This window comes from Bubalus bubalis, chromosome 10 (genome assembly GCF_019923935.1).
Source record: "Bubalus bubalis isolate 160015118507 breed Murrah chromosome 10, NDDB_SH_1, whole genome shotgun sequence".
Taxonomy (NCBI): domain Eukaryota; kingdom Metazoa; phylum Chordata; class Mammalia; order Artiodactyla; family Bovidae; genus Bubalus; species Bubalus bubalis.
Genome location: NC_059166.1, coordinates 60076041 through 60097796, shown reverse-complemented (window position 1 = coordinate 60097796; position 21756 = coordinate 60076041). Strand labels below are relative to the sequence as shown.

General features: G+C 40.9%; 1 protein-coding gene across 1 annotated transcript; it reads right to left on the bottom strand.

Annotated features, from left to right (window-relative positions):
* Window positions 1-19794: 19794 nt before the first annotated feature.
* On the bottom strand, window positions 19795-20363 carry LOC102403686 (40S ribosomal protein S25-like). Its single transcript, XM_044924354.2, has one exon. The coding sequence runs from the start codon at window positions 20301-20303 to the stop codon at window positions 19929-19931; it is 375 nt and encodes a 124-aa protein (XP_044780289.2). The 5' UTR covers window positions 20304-20363; the 3' UTR covers window positions 19795-19928.
* Window positions 20364-21756: the final 1393 nt, after the last annotated feature.

Below are 21756 nucleotides of genomic sequence, written 5' to 3'. Positions count from 1 at the left end.
AAAGCAGATGTATGCCCATGCAGAGAGGCAAAGTTTATTTTATGTAAGAACCTTCAAAGTGCTTGGTTTGGGAAATAACAAATGTTGCCTGTAGAATACATAGAGCACTTAAGTAAAAGTTAGAGAGATGCTTTCTGAAAATTACAGAAAATTTTCATTACATTGAGGTTGATACCAATACAAATAACTTTATAAGCTTATTTTTCTTTCTGGGTTTTTGATCTCTAATAAAATAGTGTTTTGATGAACTGTTTCTAAGAAAATGTCTACCTTGAATGACACTGTACAGGAAATGTTTCCCCTAATCGTTAAATATGTATTGGCTATACTCTGTATCAAAAATATGCTGAAGAAAAGTCACAGTGTCGGAACTCTATTATTTAGCTACTGGTAGCATTGGAGAAGGCAATGGCAACCCACTCCAGTGTTCTTGCCTGGGGAATCCCAGGGACGGGGGAGCCTGGTGGGCTGCCGTCTATGGGGTCGCACAGAGTCAGACACGACTGAAGTGACTTAGCAGCAGTAGCAGCAGCAGATATTTTTATAGTTCCATCAGGTTTCATATTTCACCTAAACCATCCCCTCCCCATCTTTTTTTTTTTAAACAAACTCTAAGCAAATAGAACACACTGAACATGTTAGTGCCTTAGACCATGGATCCCATGAGGAGGAGGGTACACTTGCTGCCTTTCTTTCTTGTATGGAGATCGAGCCTGTGCCTCATCAACTTTCCAACCCACCCTACTCCAGAAAGGTTGGGTGTCAGCTTTCTGGTTATTGGGTAATTTTGGGGTTTTTGTTTTGTTTTGTCAATTGTCAATGTATTAGAAGGCAAATTACATTTTAATTGAATTTTATTCCCTATAGAGCTGGTTGCAGAATTTCTTTCTGACACCAAACTGTTGATGTTTTCAAACAGGGTACCTACATATTTATAAATATTTAGGCAACTTGAAAGTGCATGGAAAATTGCACTAGTGTGCTTGATTTGTACTTTTTAAGATAAATCTCTACACTGAGAAGTAGAGCTCAAAAAAACTAATTTGATTTCCTTATTGTTTAAATAATAATGGTACTATGCAAAATTGTATAATGGAACACAATAAAAGAAAAAACTTGTTTTATAAAAAAAAATCAAGTAATTTTATATTTAAATATTAGGTATTAATATATTATAACCACTACAATATAAAGAAAAATAAATAAATAAATATTTGACCAATTTCATAAATTTCGAAAGTTTAAAATGTTTAAATACTTATAGAACTCTGAGTGGGGATAGAAAATAGGGTGTATCTGTCAGGAAAATTTTATGCTTGTTTGTAAAGAAGAGGTAGACACTTACTTAATGTGAAAAACTACTTTGAAATGCCTGAATTGTTTGCTTCCAATATTTATTTTGTGGGAATAGATTAAAAAAAAATAATTAGATGCAACTTTTACCAGACCTAGTGACCTTAAGTTTTTACAAAATAAAAATATGATTTTTTTTAAAAGCCATAACCTCTCAAAACTTGAAGTTGGGTTATTTTTAGGAAAGTACATTTTGTATTAGATAACTAAGCATTGGGTTTTTAAACACAAAGTTGGAGTTAGTTGACCCATGTAGGAAGTGATGGTAATTTACTATGCCTCCCTACTGAATTCAACTTGGTTTTACCTTTACTGTTGAGTTTTGGGGTAATAATCTACAGAATGTTAATACTTCTCTCCTCATCTTCTAGAGGCTTAATGGGATCATTTCTTCAAATTAAGTCTACAAAGAATATGATCAAACCACCCAAACTCTTTTAGTTGATCCTTTACATCTCATACAAATGTTAATAATGCCAGTTTTAGAGTATTTAACATGTACCTCAAGCTCCCTTTCTTCACCAGGGTAGGTGTTTCCTCTGAATTCCTATACTGTTCGAGCCCCAGTCACTCTTGTCATTTAGCATTAATTATCTACTTATCATTTTCTAGGACACAAAGATAAAGTAGGCATAGATCTTTCAAGGAGCTTATTTAAAGAGATGATGGCCTATATTTTCCAAAGTAAGAGTATCCCATGAGAAACAGGAGCAGGAGATCCCATGAGTGAGAGCTAACATTCAGCGTGTGTGAAAACTCCTAGGACAGTACTTGGAGTGTACCAGGTATTTGAAAAACTATTAGGCCCCTCCTGTGTGATTGAGGAAGGGACAGGGGACCAGAAAGGCCTCATGGAAGAAGTGGCTTTCAGTATTGGTCAAATAGGTAAAACCTGAATGAAGCAGAGAGGAAGGGAAAAAGAACTTTCCAGGCAAAGGACATTACCTAGGCCAGCACATCTCAGACTTTTGACTCAGGACCCTTTACACAAAACATACTGAGGATCCCCAAAAACTTTTGTTAATGTGGATTGTATCTATTGATGTTTACCTTATTAAAAATTGAAACTGATAAAAAATTTTTAATTTTATTAATTCATTTGACAGCAGTAATAAACTCATTACATATTAATGTTACTAACACATTTTTACTGAAAAAAAATAGGCAAAAGCTTTAAAGCCAAAATATTTAATGAGAAGATAGACATGCTTTTTTTTTTTTTCCATTTTTACTAATCTCTTGAATTTCTGGCTTAATAAAAGAAAGCTGGAGTCCTTATTTGCTTCTGCATTCAACTTGTTGCAGTGTCACAGATCACATAGCTTCTCATGAGAAAACTCATGAGAGATGGAGTGAAAAAAGCAAATAAGCTCTTAGTATTATAATAGAAATAGATTTTCCCTGGTGGACTCCCTGAGAGAGCCTTGGGATCCCCAGAAGTCCCTGGGACCACCCTTTCAGAACTGACAGTTTGTGCTATACATGGATATCTATCTTGTTTTATGGATATTTTGTACTCTCATTCATCCCCTCCCCTCTCCCCATAGTCAAACTGCAAGATTCTTGAGGGCAGAGACCATGATAGGTGCTCAATAAAGTGAACTGCTGATACCGATGCTGATGATGGTGTGTATTCACTTATACACATATAATCCTGTATGTATAAATAGATATATATGTGCCTGTCTCTCTATCTATTGTGAGTTTTTTTAAGGGAGTAAAAGTTCAAATGCTGGAAAGATGATTGAGTGATAGAGTTGACAATTAATGATTTGCCTAGGGGTAGTAATAGAGGCAATGCTAGTAATAAAGCTAATTACTCTTTCTACAAAAGAAATTAGTCAGAAAAGGAAATCCATGTGCATAGACAGGATGGCAAACTGCCAGTTTCACTTTTGAATATTTTGAATTCCTAGGGTTCTGAGCCCCACTTCATCCATGTCCTTTTCCTGCCTGGTGACAAATGGCAGGTATGGTCAGATTTGCATGTGAATCAAGCATACCTGGGAGCCTAGGCCTTGAAATCTACCATCAGATATCCATATTCTTAGACAATTTCTCAAGAGCATTGCGTCAGGAAAAGCTTAGCAGGTTCTTTCAGGAAGCTTTATTACAATAGTGTACTTAGGGCTCCGTGCAAAAGATGAAATGTGCCCAGTCCCTTATTCTTCCCCTGGAACATGTACTTCGGAGGTACATCAAAACAGAATTGGGCGGCATCTTACTTTCTGCCAGGGTAAGCCTTGACCAGACTTGCTTCAGCTCATACATTTAAGATGAAATTTAGCTGCAAATAGTTTAAAAATCCTTTGGCTTTTCAAACTAAGAATTTATGCATGAGACCTCCTGGAGATGATTTTTTTTTTTTTTGTAGATGGAAGGAACCAGTTAGTATAGATGGAAATGTTCAGATGCATTGATTGAAACATCAGACACTTACATATTTTTAAAGCTAGAAAAAGTTCAGAGATTATCTAGCGAATCCAAGCCTCTATTTCACAGAAGAAGGTGCTGAGACCAGAGGCATGAAAGAAATTGCCTGGGGATGTGGCTTTCTGTCTTTGAGTCTCTGGGCTGAAGGTCATTTGTGTCCCGCACCATGCACCAGCCCAGTGAGCAGCCGAGTTCAGGCTTCTTGAGAACCCAGGCCTCATCTTCCTCAGGAGCTGCACCATTTCCTGTACTGAGAGCGTGTGCAAAAAAAAAAAAAAAAAAAAAAAAAATGGGGTATGGGGAATGTGGTCTCTGGCACCAAATGAGTGAAAAGAGGCTCTTTTGTACTTTTGCTCTTAAAGGGGCTGCCATGCTCCTGAGTGAGACTTGCAGCAAGTCATCTGGTTGACCAGCGAGGTGGTTCTCAATCCTGGCTGCCCATGCCCATCAGCTGGGTTGGTTTACAAAACCCTAAGGCTCTGGGTCCCCAACCCAGATTAATTAAATCAGGATGGGGGAGGGAGAGAGAGTGTGAGCATCATACCAGGTAGTACTCGCCCTCCAGAGTGACCAAGGCCTGCTCTGGTGTCTGCCTACGGCTGCTTTGGGAACCTTGCTCTCCTCTTACTCTGAAAACAGACTTCACCTGTGCACTTACATCCTCAAGAGGAGGCAGCATCCTTGCCAGACCTTGCTTCCAAATTTCAAGAGGAACTTGTTGGTATTGTCAAGGAGGGAGAGCGTTGCCCATCAAGGCCGGTGGCTGCCGCCGCCAGCTTCATGAATGCCAAGTCACTCCATGACACGCAGCTTCCTGCTTGTCTGCACACTGCCCACCGCATCGCACGTCTGGCCTTCCATGAGCAAAAGTTTCACTACTGAAATCAGTGGGTGACCTTTCTCGTTTTTCATACACCCAGAGGAAGAGATGGTTTGCTATCAAGTAGGTTTGCTATTGAGTTTAATACTCTGGTGAGCTGGTTGAGGTGGTTATTTTGTGAATGTGTTGAGTATCTTTGGAATTTACCAAAGAGACAAACTCACAAAGTACTCGAAGGTAGTCAGGCAACTGTCATTTTTCTCCCCATGTCTTTTCCAAAGGTGTTGGCATCCAAGAAAGTGAGTAGGAAATTCCAAACTGTAGTGGCCAAGGTACCGGTTTCTCCCCCATCACTGCAATGTGCTGCCTCTTTCCCACACTTTTAAGAGTGGGAGCTGAGTGTATCAATAATGGTCATCTAGAGAAGCCTCGGAGAAGGCAATGGCACCCTACTCCAGTACTCTTGCCTGGAAAATCCTGTGGACGGAGGAGCCTGGAAGGCTGCAATCCATGGAGTCACAAAGAGTCACACACAAATGAGCGACTTCACTTTCACTTTTCACTTTCACTGCATTGGAGAAGGAAATGGCAACCCACTCCAGTGTCCTTGCCTGGAGAATCCCAGGGACAGGGGAGCCTGGTGGGCTGCTGTCTATGGGGTCGCACAGAGTCGGACACGACTCAAGCGACTTGCAGCAGCAGCAGCAGAGAAGCCTAGTGGGAGACAAGAGAAGAAACAGACACAAAGCAAAAGGTTAAAAAAAAAAAAGAGCTGGAGGCAGAAAGAAAAGCTGAGTCTTGGTGCAGCCTGTTCTGGCCTCTTCTCCCCTTCCTTGGCTCCTGCTGCAGGCTTCCTCCCACCCTTGTCTCCAAACATCCCTAGCAACACAGCGGAAGCTCCAATGTCCTTGGCAATCAGGGCAGGTAGTCTGATCCAAACCACCTAAGGTTAATCTTGCATTTGAATTATTCTAGTGAGGAACAAGCAAACTCAGTCACTCCTCTACCCACCCACCCTCCCATTCTTCCCTTAAGGAAATCAGTTCAGGGGTTCCCAGGAGAAAATCATGAAACTAAATTTTGATGTAATAAATTACCTTTTAGATAGTAGTGATTTTGTTAGCAGAAATTGCAGTACTATTGTATATGTATATCTCATAATAGTTAAAAAAACTTGAGATATTAAATCTTAGATATATTTATATATTTTTGATAATATTTTATAATAAATTATTTATTTGGTTCAGATGAGTAGTAGGAGGGATCTTTAAAAGTTTAGAAGATGTTATGAAAGAAACAAAAATGATAAAAAGCCCACTATTATTTTTCAATACCCACCTTTTAGACCACCATTATCCTAATTTAGTGGAGAATCACTTCAACTCCACTTTGGAAGCAAAGTTTGCAGACTTCTCATGTATTAGATAAACTGTTAGACTCCAAGGGAAACCATCCACCGTCACAAGCGAAATTCTGGTCTGTGCACTCTTACTGACAAGCCTTGTGGCTTCAACAGAGTCTCAGCCAGGTCTTGACAGAAGCACGATGCTCACCCTACAGTTGTTGCTTCCAACAGGTCAGTGCAGTAAGAGTGAAGCAAAGTTGTCAGTGGCCTGGGAGGGAGGGGGGAGGTTTGCCCTGCAAATGTTATTTGGTGAGAGTAGAATGGAAACCAGGAGGCAGAAGGCAAACTGTATGCTGACCAAGAGCCAGAGAGGCTGCCTCCAAGAACTGACTTTTCACTGAAGCACCCGAGAAAAGGCCAGGATTTCAAACTTGAAGAGGGGAAGACACAGAACTGGGAGAACCCGGTACCTGGAGAAAACAAAACTTGAGTGGCGAGAGAGGGAAGAGCAAGAGCTGAGGAGGAAGTCCCTGTCCTCTGCCGCTTTTAATTACTTCCTCTAGAGAGACTCAAAGAGACAAGAAGGAGTCCCAGACAGCAGGGGAGAGGGAGAGCCCTTCAGGGCAGGAAGGGCAGAGAGGCACACGGGCAAGGCAAGGAACCGGAGCCACTGATGGGGAGACAGAACAGAGCCCTGTGTAAAAATACCGGGATCAGTTAATTTACTAGAAGCTGCTCCAGTGAGATGCATGACATTAAAATGACTTATAACACTGACTCAAAGGTGAGGATGCTGCAGTGGGAAGAGCTTGGATGGGGTCCATGACAGACTGGGGTTTCAGCCTTGACTTCAGCATTTAATAACTCTGAGGGAGAAGGACTCATGGCTTAAGACAACTCAGCTTCCTCATCTGCAAAATGATGAGAACGCTAACATCTCATAGGTTTCTCATGAAGTTTGCTGTGATACAGGCAAAGGGCCTGTCAAGATTCCTGCCACAGAGAGATGAATAAAGAGCAGTTGCTGTCCTCTTGTTTGGAGTGGAATGGAGACCATGAAGGCAACTTTGTGGCTAAACATATCTGCAGGGAGGCGGCCAGGGTCGTGTGATGCAGATCTGTCTGGGTTTGTGAGGTCACTCATTGTTCTACACGGGTGCTGGGGGGGCAAATGGGATGGTATAGAATGCAAGCCCTGTGGTCTTTGCTGGCCACCAGCAGGGATTGTGGGGTAGCACTGGGTCCTTCTGCTATATCATGGACAAGTGAGAAGGGAGCCATGAGACCAAACCCCCAGAGGTGGGCCAAGGAGAAGTTGGTAGGAAGAAGCAGGTGCGCTGGCCCAGACCTCACAATAGTTGTTTGCAAAAAATGAAAAGAGAGTTGAGCTGTAGGAGTTGCTTGTATATTTCACGCCAGTCAGAATGCTGCGATCCAAAAGTCTACAAGCAATAAATGCTGGAGAGGATGTGGAGAAAAGGGAACCCTCTTACACTGTTGGTGGGAATGCAAACTAGTACAGCCACTATGGAGAACAGTGTGGAGATTCCTTAAAAAACTGGAAATAGAACTGCCTTATGATCCAGCAATCCCACTGCTGGGCATATACACTGAGGAAACCAGAAGGGAAAGAGACACGTGTACCCCAATGTTCATCGCAGCACTGTTGATAATAGCCAGGACATGGAAGCAACCTAGATGCCCATCAGCAGATGAATGGATAAGAAAGCGGTGGTACATACACACAATGGAGTATTACTCAGCCATTAAAAAGAATACATTTGAGTCAGTTCTAATGAGGTGGATGAAACTGGAGCCTATTATACAGAGTGAAGTAAGCCAGAAAGAAAAACACCAATACAGTATACTAACTGCATATATATGGAATTTAGAAAGATGGTAACAATAACCCTGTGTACAAGACAGCAAAAGAGACACTGATGTATAGATCAGTCTTATGGACTCTGTGGGAGAGGGAGAGGGTGGGGAGATTTGGGAGAATGGCATTGAAACATGTATAAAATCATGTATGAAATGAGTTGCCAGTCCAGGTTCGATGCACGATACTGGATGCTTGGGGCTGGTGCACTGGGACGACCCAGAGGGATGGTCTGGGGAGGGAGGAGGGAGGAGGGTTCAGGATGGGGAGCACGGGTATACCTGTGGCGGATTCATTTCGATGTTTGGCAAAACTAATACAATATTGTAAAGTTTAAAAATAAAATAAAATTAAAATAAATAAATAAATAAAATATCTGCTGCAAAAAAAAAAAAAAATAGAATAAAAAATGAAAAGAGAGAAATGGAGAGGAGAGGAGGAGCTGGGACAGAAAGGAGCATGGAAACAGGCAGGCAGGGAGGGTGAAAGCAGTAACATGAGCTTTCACCTGGTAAAGGGTGGTTTCTGGGCTCAGGGAGTGAGGGCTGAAGAGGGTCTATGCAAACCTCAGCTGTGACCGTCTCTCAAAGAGTCCAGGAGTTGATCTGAGGAAGAGCCTGGAGTGACAGCCAAGTGCCACCTTCAAAACCTGGTGGGACTTGTTACAGTGAGACCCAAGGGCACCAGTTCTGGGTTCTAGTTTCCCTTGGCCTTTAACTAGCCCAGTGATCCCCCCCATAAGCCATCTCACCCTACTTGGCTTCCGCCTCCTGGATATGCAGTGAAGGCATGGAACCAGAAGGTGGATTCTAAACTTTGCAAAAAGCCACATCTCCTTTTGTCAGAATCTCCTCTGCTCCCCTCCCCCAACTAGACCATCACCCAGCCCCATCTGAGGCCCACGTTTGCTTGTTCTATGATGGAGAGAGACAAGGTGTGTTCCCACGATGGTAATAAAGGAAAGATGGAGTGAAAAGACACACACTGGGGCTCCATGTGGGTTCTGATGTGGCTGCTGCTCTTGGAGAAACTGTCAAATGGCCAAAGCTCAAGTCAGGGTGGGAATAGTTAAGTTCGGGTCTCCCCTCGCAGCTCTGAAGCTCAGGAGTTGAAGGAAGGCAGTTTGGGAACCTGGAGCTGGAAACACCCTCTAACATGCAGCTGACTCCACAGGGAGACTCTGGGGAGGCTCCAAACTGCCCTCCAGCTCCAAAAAGTGTATGATCCTAGAAGCTCTGCCTCCAGGGTTCCCTGAATATCCCCAATCACTTTTGTTCCCAGAACTCCTCAAATGGGAAACCCAGACAATCTGTGAGCGGCCCCTCTGCCCTTCAGCAGGACTCCTCCCTCAGCCTTGTCCTATTTTAATGTCCTTCGAACATCCCTGCTCGTTCTCCCCTTCATCCCACCATGCACAGGCAGCTCCATACATTTATTTATTTATCTGGCTGCACTGGGTCTTAGTTGTGGCACATGGGAACTTTGTTATGTCATATGGGATCTTTCTTTGCAGTACATGGATTCTCTAGTTGCGGCATGTGGGCTCAGCAGCTGTAGTGTGCTGGTTTTGGGCTCTGTTGCACATGGGATCTTGGTTCCCAGACCAGAGATTGAATCTGCATCCCCTGCATTGCAAGGCAGATTCTTAACCACTGGACCACCAGGGACCCTGCAGCTCCATAAATTCTTGAGAGACAGGGATTAAAGTATAAAGAGAGAAGGCTGCCTGGTGTTACAAAACAAAACAAATTAAAACAGATTCTGGAGCCATGCAGCCTCACTTCAAATATAGGCTTGATAGCAGTGTGTCCTTGGTAAGCTCCTTAACCTCTCTGTGTCTTATCTCCTCACCTGTAAAATGTGGTTCATAATCTACTCACCTCATAGAATTGTGAGATATAAGTGGGTTAATAAATATAGAGTGCTTAGAAGAGTCTGGCAGAGTAAACACTACTCAAGGTATTAGCAGTTATTATTTTCCAATTTCTCACATAATTTTTTTTAATATAAAGTGCTTAGAAGAGTCTGGCAGAGTAAACACTACTCAAGGTATTAGTGGTTATTATTTTCCAATTTCTCACATAATATTTTTTAACTGAAATCAGTTCCTTTCTCAGTAATTTTTTTTTTTTTTTGCAAAAGAGAAAAGCCAAGAGCAGTAAAGCAGCTGTGGAGAGCTGGTAGTAACAAAACTGAGGAATTTCCACCCTCTGTCTTTCTCTTACTCCTGCCCTAATTTGGAAAGGACTGTTGGTCATTATTTTCTATAAATCAATCACCTGTAATTAATTTTCTTCAAAAAGGAATGTTAGTGACCTTAATAATGGGGAGAAGACTAGTGAGAAGGGTGGATGGGTGGGTTCACCTTCTCCCCCATCCCCTATCTCCTTCTAGCCTTACCTTCACTTCTAGAGATAATTTCAAACCACAAATACGTTCCTTTGAATTTTCAAGTTCAGGTTTAAATTTGAAGCTAATTTTCAGATTTAGTTTTTAGATTAATCTATTAAAATCTGAAAGTATTTCATTGTTCTAAGTAGAAGGAGAAACCATAGCAAAGAAAACCACTTTGCAGAGTTTAAAAACCTGTATTTGTATAGAACTGGAGGATCTGGAGCACAAAGCTTAGGAAAACGGAACGAACTGGTCGATATTCATAGGCTTTGTTTGGTAATGGAGTCTTCTAGTTTGGAAAGGAGGTGAGGAAGTAAAGTGAAACATATTAATATCTCTCACTGTAATTGTGTTTTGTACAGTATCTGTTCATAAGAAAGTATTGGGAAATGCTTTTCCAATAAGATATCACAAAACATAATCACAGATTTTATAATGTAAGTCAATGAGCTAAAAAATGTTTTCATCAGGTTTGTGTGTGTGTGTTTTGTTTTATAACATCAAGGGATTTTTTTCCTCCCTTTCAAATTGCAAATACTTTCGGACTGTGTCCTTCAATTTTGCAATTGCACTTAACCTTACGTACCCAGACCCGAAAGTCCCTTTACCAAGGGAAAGTCACCTAACCACACCCTGGAACAGGAAAAATATAAGACATATTATTGTGTGAGCCACTTTCTTTTGGGCAATGTGTCTGTTGCGATAAATTACTTCATTTGTTCATCATGAGTTGGAGATAGTCATAGTGCCTTGTTTACAGGAAGTTCTTTCACAAATGGGCTTTACTAGCTTAACTGAACTTACACCAAATTGTATCACTCAGAACCCCGCCTATAATTATTTTCTTTCATTCTTACCTGACCGCGTCAGGGGGTGTGGAGTGGGGACCCTCTGAAGACAACATGCTCCTCTCGAGAATTTCTGCCAGTACAAGAACAGGCGAGAGAAATGGCACACACACACCTTAGCAGTGCAGGAGAGTCCTCCTGACTTCTACACACCCTTGGCTGCCTCCGGTAGAGCACTGACTCCCTGCTATCTATTTGCCTGTCGGGTTCATCACTAGATTGTGAGCCCCTGGTAACCTGGGGCCATGTCATATTCAACTTTTATATCCTCAGTGTCAAGTATGCTGTTCAAGCTGACTAAATAATTATGACTTTTATATCCCATCTCATTCTGCCAAAGAACTTAAGAGGTGCTCAAGAGACATTCTTGTTGAATTAATAAATGTTTTTGAATCTCATGGACTTGGACACTGAGAAGGCAGAAATTAGACCTGGCACACCTTGATGACGTGGCAGAGATGATTAATCTCCCAACTGGGGGTGGGGGTGGGTGGAGAGAGAGTATTTGTGGAGTCATAGGATGATGAAGGCCTCCCCAGCAGGAGGGTTTATCGAGATTCCCTATTTGTGTAATTTCCCCTCTGACTTTACATGAATCCAGACAGTTGTCTGGTATCATCCATGTCTGTTACACAACTGATATGTGTTTTCTTGCAAGCTTTTGATTTCTCTTAGCAAGCAGGTTTTTGGCTTCCAGGACTTGGAAAAAGAAAAAGGAAGTCTCATGGAAGGGCTTTGTGCTTGTCTCTGGTGATAACCATCACCAAGTGCCAGCATGGGGAGCCCCTCTGTGGAGATGAGGAAATGGGAGCCCTGAGCAGTTGTCCTGCCCCAGGTCAGATATGGTGCCAGCCTCTGGAACAGAATCGACTGCCCACATCTGCCATACCAGCTGTCATCTTGGCCTATTGGACGTCATTGTTTCTTGGAGAACACTTTGCTATTGAACTAGGTGTGGGATCTCCATTCAGAAAGACAATTCACTCTGAATCCGTTTATCCCAACACTTGGCCCACAGGGAGACTGCTGGGTGGGACACCACAGTGCCATCGTGGAGCCTAAGCGTCTTCTGGAACAAAGGATGAATTTAAGGGTGACCACAGGAGAACAATACTTCCTTTGTTGTGGAAAACCTCCTCTAATTTTTCTCCTGGTTGCGGTTGCTGCTAAGGCTGTTTATTCATGTGAGTGTTTATAGCATGCCTTTGCACTTTGTCAGGGGAAACTGGCCTTCCATCTTGCCATTTTGCAACATTGCTTCTGACTGTATCTCATTGATCCTAATAATAGACATCATGGCAGCCACCTGTACTTAAGGTCATTGCCTCATGGGACTCACACCAATGCTAACCTTCCTGGTGTCCTAGTCACAGATCTGAATAGGCACACCCCTCCTAACTACATGCAAATGTGTCATTAAAAAAAACCAAAACAACTTGCTTCTGCATGAAAAGCTGTGACTGACTCTCCACCAAGCATAATGTTGACAAACTTGTTGTTCGTCTTCCCTAACCATGAGTTTGGTGGATGTCCTCTATCTGAATCACCAGGCAACCTGAAGGAAAGTATTTTTTGTTATTGTTTAGCTTATGTGTGAAATTGCAGTGAGTGTATGCTCACAGCACGCCAACTGGATTCTGTCACATGGACTGTAATTCAGGCCATCCAGCCCTACAGGTAATTGACACATATCTCCTTCAGGTTAGGTACCTATTTATACAGCTGGTACCTGATTTGTAACACGTACTATGTTCTTGAATAATAGGAACAAAGATGAGGAAAGCACCAAACAATACAGCACCAAGAATACTCAGGGATGCTTGGCTGTGGGCATTACATTTCCCTCGCCCTTTATTCATTTCATGATTCAATTTGCTTAATCTCTTTTGGCTTTGTTGGTTCATCTATAAAATGGGGATTATAGTAATACATTACCTATCTCAAGACATCCTGCTTGATGATGAGCTTTTCAGATTCCTTATGTTCTCATTCTGAATCATGCTTTTATATCACCAGTATAGAATTTCCTGGCAGGTTTGTTTTTGGACTGATTTGGATGAATGCATCTTTCATGGGCACTGAGACTAACTTCAGTTGGACCCAGCCAGCCTCCATTTTTGTTATCCCCAGTTCACATATCACAACAGATTAGGTGACTTTGGATGGTTATGTATCATGAATAAGGAGTCATTGGATGAGCGCTCACAGAAAAATGACAGGGTTAAAATCCTGTCTAGTGATCTAAGTTAGATGGGCCTAACCAGTTCAGAGTGATATTGATGTAGTTGGGCTGGTTGGTGGAAGTCACAGGCATCCTGTGTGTGCTGAGTTCCAACTTTTAGGGAGCAGAGATCTTCAAATCATACTGTCCATCATCCTTGTCTCAGTTTGGGATTAAATAGCTAACTGTAACTTGCTTTCAGCCCAGCTGAGTAAGTGGGTTTAAGATTTTTTAAAGATGGAAACTATGAAAATAATAACCATAATAAATGACTGTTGGGAATAGAGAAAGAGAAATAGCATCTGACATCCCTTATATGTGGAATCTGAAGAGAGATGATACAAATGAACTTATTTACAAAACGGAAACAGAATCACAGACTTAGAGAACAAATTTATGGTTACCTGGTAGGGAGGGATAGTTAGGGAGTTTGGGAAGGACAGGTGCACACCACTGTATTTAAAATGAATAACCAACAAAGATCTACAGTGTAGCACTCAGAAGTCTGCTCAGTGTTCCATGGCAGCCTGGATGGGAGCAGAGTTTGAGGGAGAACAGATATGTGTTTGTATGGCTAAGTTGCTTTGCTGAGCACCTGAAACTATCACAACATTGTTAATCAGCTATAATCCAATATAAAATAGAAAGTTTAAAAGAGTAAAAAAAAAAAAAAAGAAATGGCTGTGGGGGATATATTTTAATGATTACCTACAAACAATTATTACACAGCACTTGTTGTTAACAAACTGAATTACCCAACAGTCTTTCTTGCTAGATGTACTTTATTTTCTGAATGTGTATCTATTTTCATCAAAACTTCTGAGTACTGATAAAGGGAATTGAATGCAAAAGAATTCCACATAAGGTAAAATAACAATTTACTTCACTCTTAATGTTAGATGATTCCCAGACTGGAAGGAGAAACTTAAACCCAGACCCCTATACTCCATGCTTCCTACTCAAGGACCCTCACCCTAGCACACCCATGCCTTTTGCTTGTCTATATGCAGATGACACCACCCTTATGGCAGAAAGTGAAGAGGAACTCAAAAGCCTCTTGATGAAAGTGAAAGTGGAGAGTGAAAAAGTTGGCTTAAAGCTCAACATTCAGAAAACAAAGATCATGGCATCCGGTCCCATCACTTCATGGGAAATAGATGGGGAAACAGTGGAAACAGTGTCAGACTTTATTTTTCTGGGCTCCAAAATCACTGCAGATGGTGACTGCAGCCATGAAATTAAAAGACGCTTACTCCTTGGAAGGAAATTTATGACCAACCTAGATAGAATATTGAAAAGCAGAGACATTACTTTGCCAACAAAGGTCCGTCTAGTCAAGGCTATGGTTTTTCCTGTGGTCATGTATGGATGTGAGAGTTGGACTGTGAAGAAGGCTGAGTGCCGAAGAATTGATGCTTTTGAACTGTGGTGTTGGAGAAGACTCTTGAGAGTCCCTTGGACTGCAAGGAGATCCAACCCGTCCATTCTGAAGGAGATCAACCCTGGGATTTCTTTGGAAGGACTGATGCTAAAGCTGAAACTCCAGTACTTTGGCCACCTCATGCGAAGAGTTGACTCATTGGAAAAGAGTCTGATGCTGGGAGGGATTTGGGGCAGGAGGAGAAGGGGACGACAGAGGATGAGATGGCTGGATGGCATCACTGACTCAATGGACGTGAGTCTGAGTGAACTCCGGGAGTTGGTGATGGACAGGGAGGCCTTGTGTGCTGCTATTCATGGGGTCGCAAAGAGTCGGACAACTGAGCGACTGATCTGATCTGATCTGATCTGATCTCCTATATATGTTAAGCACACACATGCTTTTTGCTTGTCTATATCCTACATATGTTATGTTTATGTCTTACTTCCTCTAGTTTTGAGTTTTTCCAAAATTTTTATCACAATCCAGTATACACACACTATGTATTACAATGGCACCCCACTCCAGTACTCTTGCCTGGAAAATCCCATGGATGCAGGAGCCTGGTGGGCTGAAGTCCATGGGGTCGCTAGGAGTCAGACACGACTGAGCGACTTCACTTTGACTTTTCACTTTCATGCATTGGAGGAGGAAATGGCAACCCACTCCAGTGTTCTTGCCTGGAGAATCCCATGGACAGAGGAGCCTGGCGGGCTGCTGTCTATGGGGTCGCACAGAGTCGGACACGACTGAAGCGACTTAGCAGCAGTAGCAGCATGTCCCAGGCATTGCTCTAAGTACCTTAAAAATACTAACCTCTAAATCCTCACAATCCTATGTGGTAGAAACTATTATTCTCACTTTACAGATGAGGAAACTGAGAGTCAAAAGTGTATTCCCCAAAGTCAATGCTGGTAAGCAGCAGAGCTCACTATGAACTCAGGCTTGGATTGTACTCTGGTCTGGTCTCTTCTCTTATTTCTTTATACAAATGTTAAGATCTAAGTTCCTTAAATGTCATGAAAGACACTAATATATCTCTCTATCCCTACCATCACCATAGTCTGATTTCGTTGTTGTTTAGTCGCTCAGTTGTGTCTGATTCTTTGTCACCCCGGGGACTGCAGCACATAAGGCTTCCCTGTCCATCACCAACTCCTGGAGCTTGATCAAACTCATGTCCATTGAGTTGGTGATGCCATCCAACCATCTCATCCTCTTTTGTCCCCTTCTCCTGCCTTCAATCTTTCCCAGCATCAGGGTCTTTACTAATGAGTTGGCTCTTTGTATCAGGTGCCAAAGTACTGGAACTTCATCATCAGTCCCAATGAATATTCAGGATTGATTTCATTTAGGATTGCCTGGTTGGATCTCCTTGCAGTCCAAAGGACTCTCAAGAGTCTTCTCCAACACCACAGTTCAAAATCATCAATTCTTCAGTGCTCAACCTTCTTTATGGTCCAACTCTCACATTCATACATGACTACTGGGAAAATCATAGCTTTGATTATATGGACCTTTGTTGGCAAAATAATGTCTCTGCTTTATAATATGCTGTCTAGGTTGGTCATAGCTTTTCTTCTAAGAAGCAAGTGTCTTTTCATTTCATGGCTGCAGTCACCAGCTGCAGTGATTTTGGAGCCCAAGAAAATAAAGTCTGTCACTGTTTCCATTGTTTGCCCATCTATTTGCCATGAAGTGATAGGACCATGATCTTAGTTTTTTGGATGCTGAGTTTTAAGCCAGCTTTTTCACTCTCTTCTTTCACCTTTATCAAGAGGCTCTTTAGTTTCTCTTCACTTTCTGCCATAAGGGTGGTGTCATCTGCATATTGAGGTTATTGACATTTTCCCTGGCAATCTTGATGATGGCCAGCTCAGCATTTCACATGATGTATTCTGCATAGAAGTTAAATAAGCGGGGTGACAGTATACAGCCTTGTCATACTCCTTTCCCAATTTGGAACCAGTCTGTTGTTCCTTGTCCAGTTCCAACTATTATTTCTTGACCTGCATATAGGTTTCTCAGAAGGCTGGTGTGGTGGTCTGGTATTCCCATCTGTATTAGAATTTTCCACAGTTTGTTGTGATCCACAATCAAAGGCTTTAGCGTAGTCAATAAGGCAGAAGTAGATGTTTTTCTGGAATTCTCTTGCTTTTCCATGATCCAACGGATGTTGGTAATTTGATTTCTGGTTCCTTTGCCTTTTCTAAATCCAGCTTGAACATCTGGAAGTTCTCGGTTAATGCACTGTTGAAGCCTAGCTTGGAGAGTTTTCAGCATTACTTTGCTAGCATGTGAAATGAGCGCAATTGTGTGGTAGTTTGAACATTTTTTGGTGTTGCATTTCTACTATAGTCTGATAGCACACAATAATTTGTCTATATTACTAACTTGCCGTTGTCCAAACTGTTATTATTCATCTTTGTGGATATTTAATAAGGTGACTCTGGTAAACTGTGTAATCTAGACTCTGGGTAATCTATCAGTGTCACTTGTTAAGAGGCTATCTTTTCCAGACTTCAAGGCCAGAATGCACCCTGTACATGAGGGAGATGCTTATCTTAAGGGGAATGGTTATGTCCACTGTCAGTCATTCTGAAGAGGGCTTAACACTGAGGCTGAGGATGAAACCTCAGAGTGAAAGTTCTTAGTTTAGGATGGGGGTGTGCATACTTCCTCTTTCTGAGCTAGGGAGGTATTTGATCTTGACTCTCTGAGACTTGAATAAGTTTGGAGTGGGTCTCGGGAGGAGGAAAGAAGCTCTCTCTTGCTCTGTTGGTGGCCATTGGAAATGAAATAGGGAATCAGACACTGAGAGACTGAGGTTGGATGTTATTTTAGTAGTATTCGTATGAATGAATTGATTTATCAGGGAAATTTTTCCTTGTTCAACTGTATGATCATTTTAGAAAAGGGAAATGTGTAATATATGATATTATGTAATATATGATTTATAATCCATGCTGTTCAGAACATTCCAGTCTCTTAATCTAAAAGTAAAATTATTGCTCCTTTTGTGGATAATTCTTTTTTGGGTCACCCTGTTTTGGGGAACTCATAATGTTGGGAACCTCAAGAAGCTGCATATAGAGACACACAAACATAGAAATAAAACTTATGATTAACAAAGGGGAAAAGGGAGATTAGGAATATGGGATTAACAGATACAAATGCCTATGCATAAAATAGATTAACAGCAAGGATTTACTCTATGGCAAGGGAAATTATATTCAAAATCTTGTAATAACCTATAGTGGAAAATAACCTGAAAAAAATATGTAAAACTGAATGACTTTACTGTGTATCTAAAACTAACACAATATCATCAATCAACTATATTTAAATTAAAAAAGATAGATTCACCTTTTGAAACAGAAGCCGGCAAAGATCAATATTTAAGCCATGCCATCAGCCACGTGGTTTGATGTTTGTTGCTGACCATTAGAGAATATTCACTGCATCCCATCATGGAGACTGGAACATTTATCAAATACAATTCAAGTGACTAGCCTATTTGTAAAAAAGATTAGAATTTATGTGATTATAAAAATGCAAGTTGCAACTGCTTACTAGTACGATGACAAGTATGATGGTAGCAGTGATGCTTTGTAAAATTCAACTCTAAGGGAAATGAAGGCTGAAAATTACTGTGGTAGTGTATATATCAGTTATTTATTCTTTTATTGCTAAAGAGTATTCTATTGTATGGATGCAGCACAATTTGTTTCTGCCCTTACAAGTTCAAGGACCTTGGATTGTTTACAGTTTTTCAGTGATCATGAAAAAAAAAACTGCTGTCATGCTTTGTTTTTATGTGGACATACATTTTCACTTTTAAGGAATAAATACATAGCATAGAAGTGGGAGTGTGGGGTTGCATGGTGAGTATATGTTTAGCTTTACAAGAAACTGGCAAACTATTTTCCAAAGTGGCTGCACGACTTTGCCTTCCTATCAGCAATGTATGAGGGAGTTCTAGTTGCTCTGCGTCTTCAATCCTTACCGGCACTTGGTTTTCTCAGTTTTACAAAGTTTAGCTATTCTAATAGATGTGTAATGGTATCTCATTGTGGTTTTAATTTTCATTTCCCTAATGATAAAGGATTTTGAGCACTTTTTGTGCTTAACCTCCATCCATATGTTTTCTTTGATAAACTGTTCAAATGTTGTGCCCATTTGAAACATTGGTTGTCTGTTTTCTTATTATTGAGTTCTGGGAATTCTTTTGTTTTTTTCAATTAAAAAAACATCATTTTTTATTGATTAAAAAATGTCATTTTTCATTATAAAAACTTTGCAATTCATATAGAAAGTTTTGACTCATGCAGTTAAGGACTATCATAACTTAAAAAGTATACAAAAAAAAAAAGGATGGATAAAATAAGCTGGATTATTGATTCCAGAGGCATATTATTTTCTCTTATTGAAAAACTAATTTAGTTTATTATTTTTCCCTGCTTCTTTCCTATATATCACAATAAAACTAGAAACTATATTTGTTTTCTTTAAGCTCTGCCTACTGAGTCTGATTATCTTTTTTTTTTAATTTATTTATTTTAATTGGAGGTTAATTACTTTACAATATTGTATCGGTTTTGCCATGCTGCTGCTGCTGCTAAGTCACTTCAGTCGTGTCTGACTCTGTGAGACCCCATAGATGGCAGCCCGCTAGGCTCCTCTGTCCCCGGGATTCTCCAGGCAAGAATACTGGAGTGGGTTGCCATTTCCTTCTCCAGTGCATGAAAGTGAAAAGTGAAAGTGAAGTCGTTCAGTTGTGCCCGACTCTTAGCGACCCCATGGACTGGAGCCCACCAGGCTCCTCCATCCATGGGATTTTCCAGGCGAGAGTACTGGAGTGGGGTGCCATTGCCTTCTCCTGGTTTTGCCATACATCAACATGAATCCACCACAGGTATACATGTGTTCCCCATCCCGAGTATGGGGAGGGAGGAGGGAGTTCTGGAAATTCTTTACAAATTCTAGATTCAGGTTCGTTAGCAGAAGTGCATTGCAGGTATTTTCATCCTGTCTGTGGCTTGTGCTTTACTTTTTCAAACAGTGTCTTTTATTTTATCTTATTTTGATTTAATAAAGTTTTATTTTTCAAAATGTACAGCTGGTGGGAACTGTTTAGAAAAAGAAAAAAAAAAAATCAAATCAGAACTATAGACCCTTGTGAAGGGGATGTATACTTCGTATAGGAGCCCCAGGTTCACGAATCTTTACCAGCAGCTGGAGCATCTCCACCCTTGGTGTTTCTGGTGTAAATCACTTGAGCTCTGTGCTTTGAAACCAGTTTAATAAGTCCTTTACTAAGGAGTTCCTGAAGGGCTGCCCTGGCCAGGGAACCACGAATCTTCAGTCTCTCAGAGACGACAGCTGAAGTTATAAGCTTATTGGGAACTTCTTTACAGAGTTTGTCATATGTTGCCTTGTCAAACAAGACTAGGTTATTGAGTTTGTCCCGAACTTTGCCTTTGGACCACTTCTTCTTTTTGGCCTTGTCCCCAGATTTGTTCACTGGATCTTTGTCTTTCTTGGCCGACTTTGCGGCATCTTTCTTCTTCTTGTCGTCCTTGGGCGGCATAGAGAAGCCCGGAGAGCAGCTGCAACCTCTGCAGCCTGGCTAAGATGTCAGACAAAGAGGAAACAGTGTCTTTTAAACATCGATGAAGTCCAATTTATTGATTTCCTTTTATGAATCATTCTTTTTGTGTTTCTTGTTAGAAATCATTGTGGGTCCCAAAGTCACAGAAGATGTATCCTATTTTTTTCTAGGAGTTTAATAGTTTTTAGATTTTTAAGTTTATGATCTCTCATGAGTTTAATTTTTGTCTGTGGTGCTAGATGTGGGTTAGAGTTCTTTTTTTTTTTTTTTTTTTTTTTTTGGCATGTGGATGTTCTATCACCATTTGTTCAAAAGGCTAAGCTTTTCTGTGCAGTTGCCTTGGTACCTTTGTTGAAAGTGAACCGATCCTCTATGTAGATCTATTTAAGGACTCAATCCTGTTCCATTCATCTATATGTTTATATTTGGCGAGTACCACACTATCTTGATTACTATAACTTATAGTATATCTTGAAATCAGGTTGTGTGTGTCCTCTAGCTGTTTTCAAGATTATTCTATTCCAGATCTTTTTCAGTTGTATGTTGGTTAAGTTATGGCTTCTGATCATCAAGTCTCTCACCTTTAAAAATAAGTATGATAATCATATCTACACCACAGAGTTATTAGAAAGGTTTCATTTTTGTAAATCATTTAGTAAGGTGTCTGGCACATGTTAATCTGTTGATGACTGTTAGTTCTTATTTTTTTTATTTTCATTCTCTAATTTGCAAGACAGCTTTTCTGCTGTCTCATCTGAAAGCTGGATTTTACTGTGTTCCTGACACACACATACATGCATGTGTGCTCAGTTGCTTAGTTGTGCCCGACTCTTTGCGACCCTATATACTGCAGTCCCCCAGGTTCCTCTGTCCATGGAATTTTTCCAGGCAAGAATACTGGAGTGAGTTGCCATTCCCTTCTCCAGGGGATCTGCTTGACCCAGGGATTGAACCCAAGTCTGTTGCATCTCCTGCACTGGCAGGTGGATTTTTACCACTGTGCCACCTGGGAAGCTAAACATATACCTGCTGTAATTAAAAAAAAAAGTTTGGTGGAGATTCACTTATTGTAAAATAATATTTTGGAATAACACTTTGTGTAGTTGAGGAATTCAAATATAAATTTGAAAAGGAGTATCAGAGTTTGGAAATATTTCTTGTGTATCTCAGTCTACTAAGATTTTGTGGAAAACGATACTGGAAAACAATGAAGATGATTAAAAGATACGATTGACATTCTTAGCAGAGGAAGGACCAGCATGCAGGTTGGGAAGAGGACTCAGGAGTCAGAATCCAGGAAACCTGCAACTTCCTAGCTGTGAAACCTTGAACACACTGTCTTGCAGTCTCAGTTTCCTCATCTACAATAGTGTCTCACAGTATTTGTGGTGAAGATAAGTGAGCTGATAGTTGTGAAAGAAAGTGCTTTCTA

Coding starts and splice junctions, on each gene's coding strand:
- LOC102403686 (XM_044924354.2), bottom strand. CDS start 20,303: ATGCCGCCCAAGGACGACAAGAAGAAGAAAGATGCCGCAAAGTCGGCC.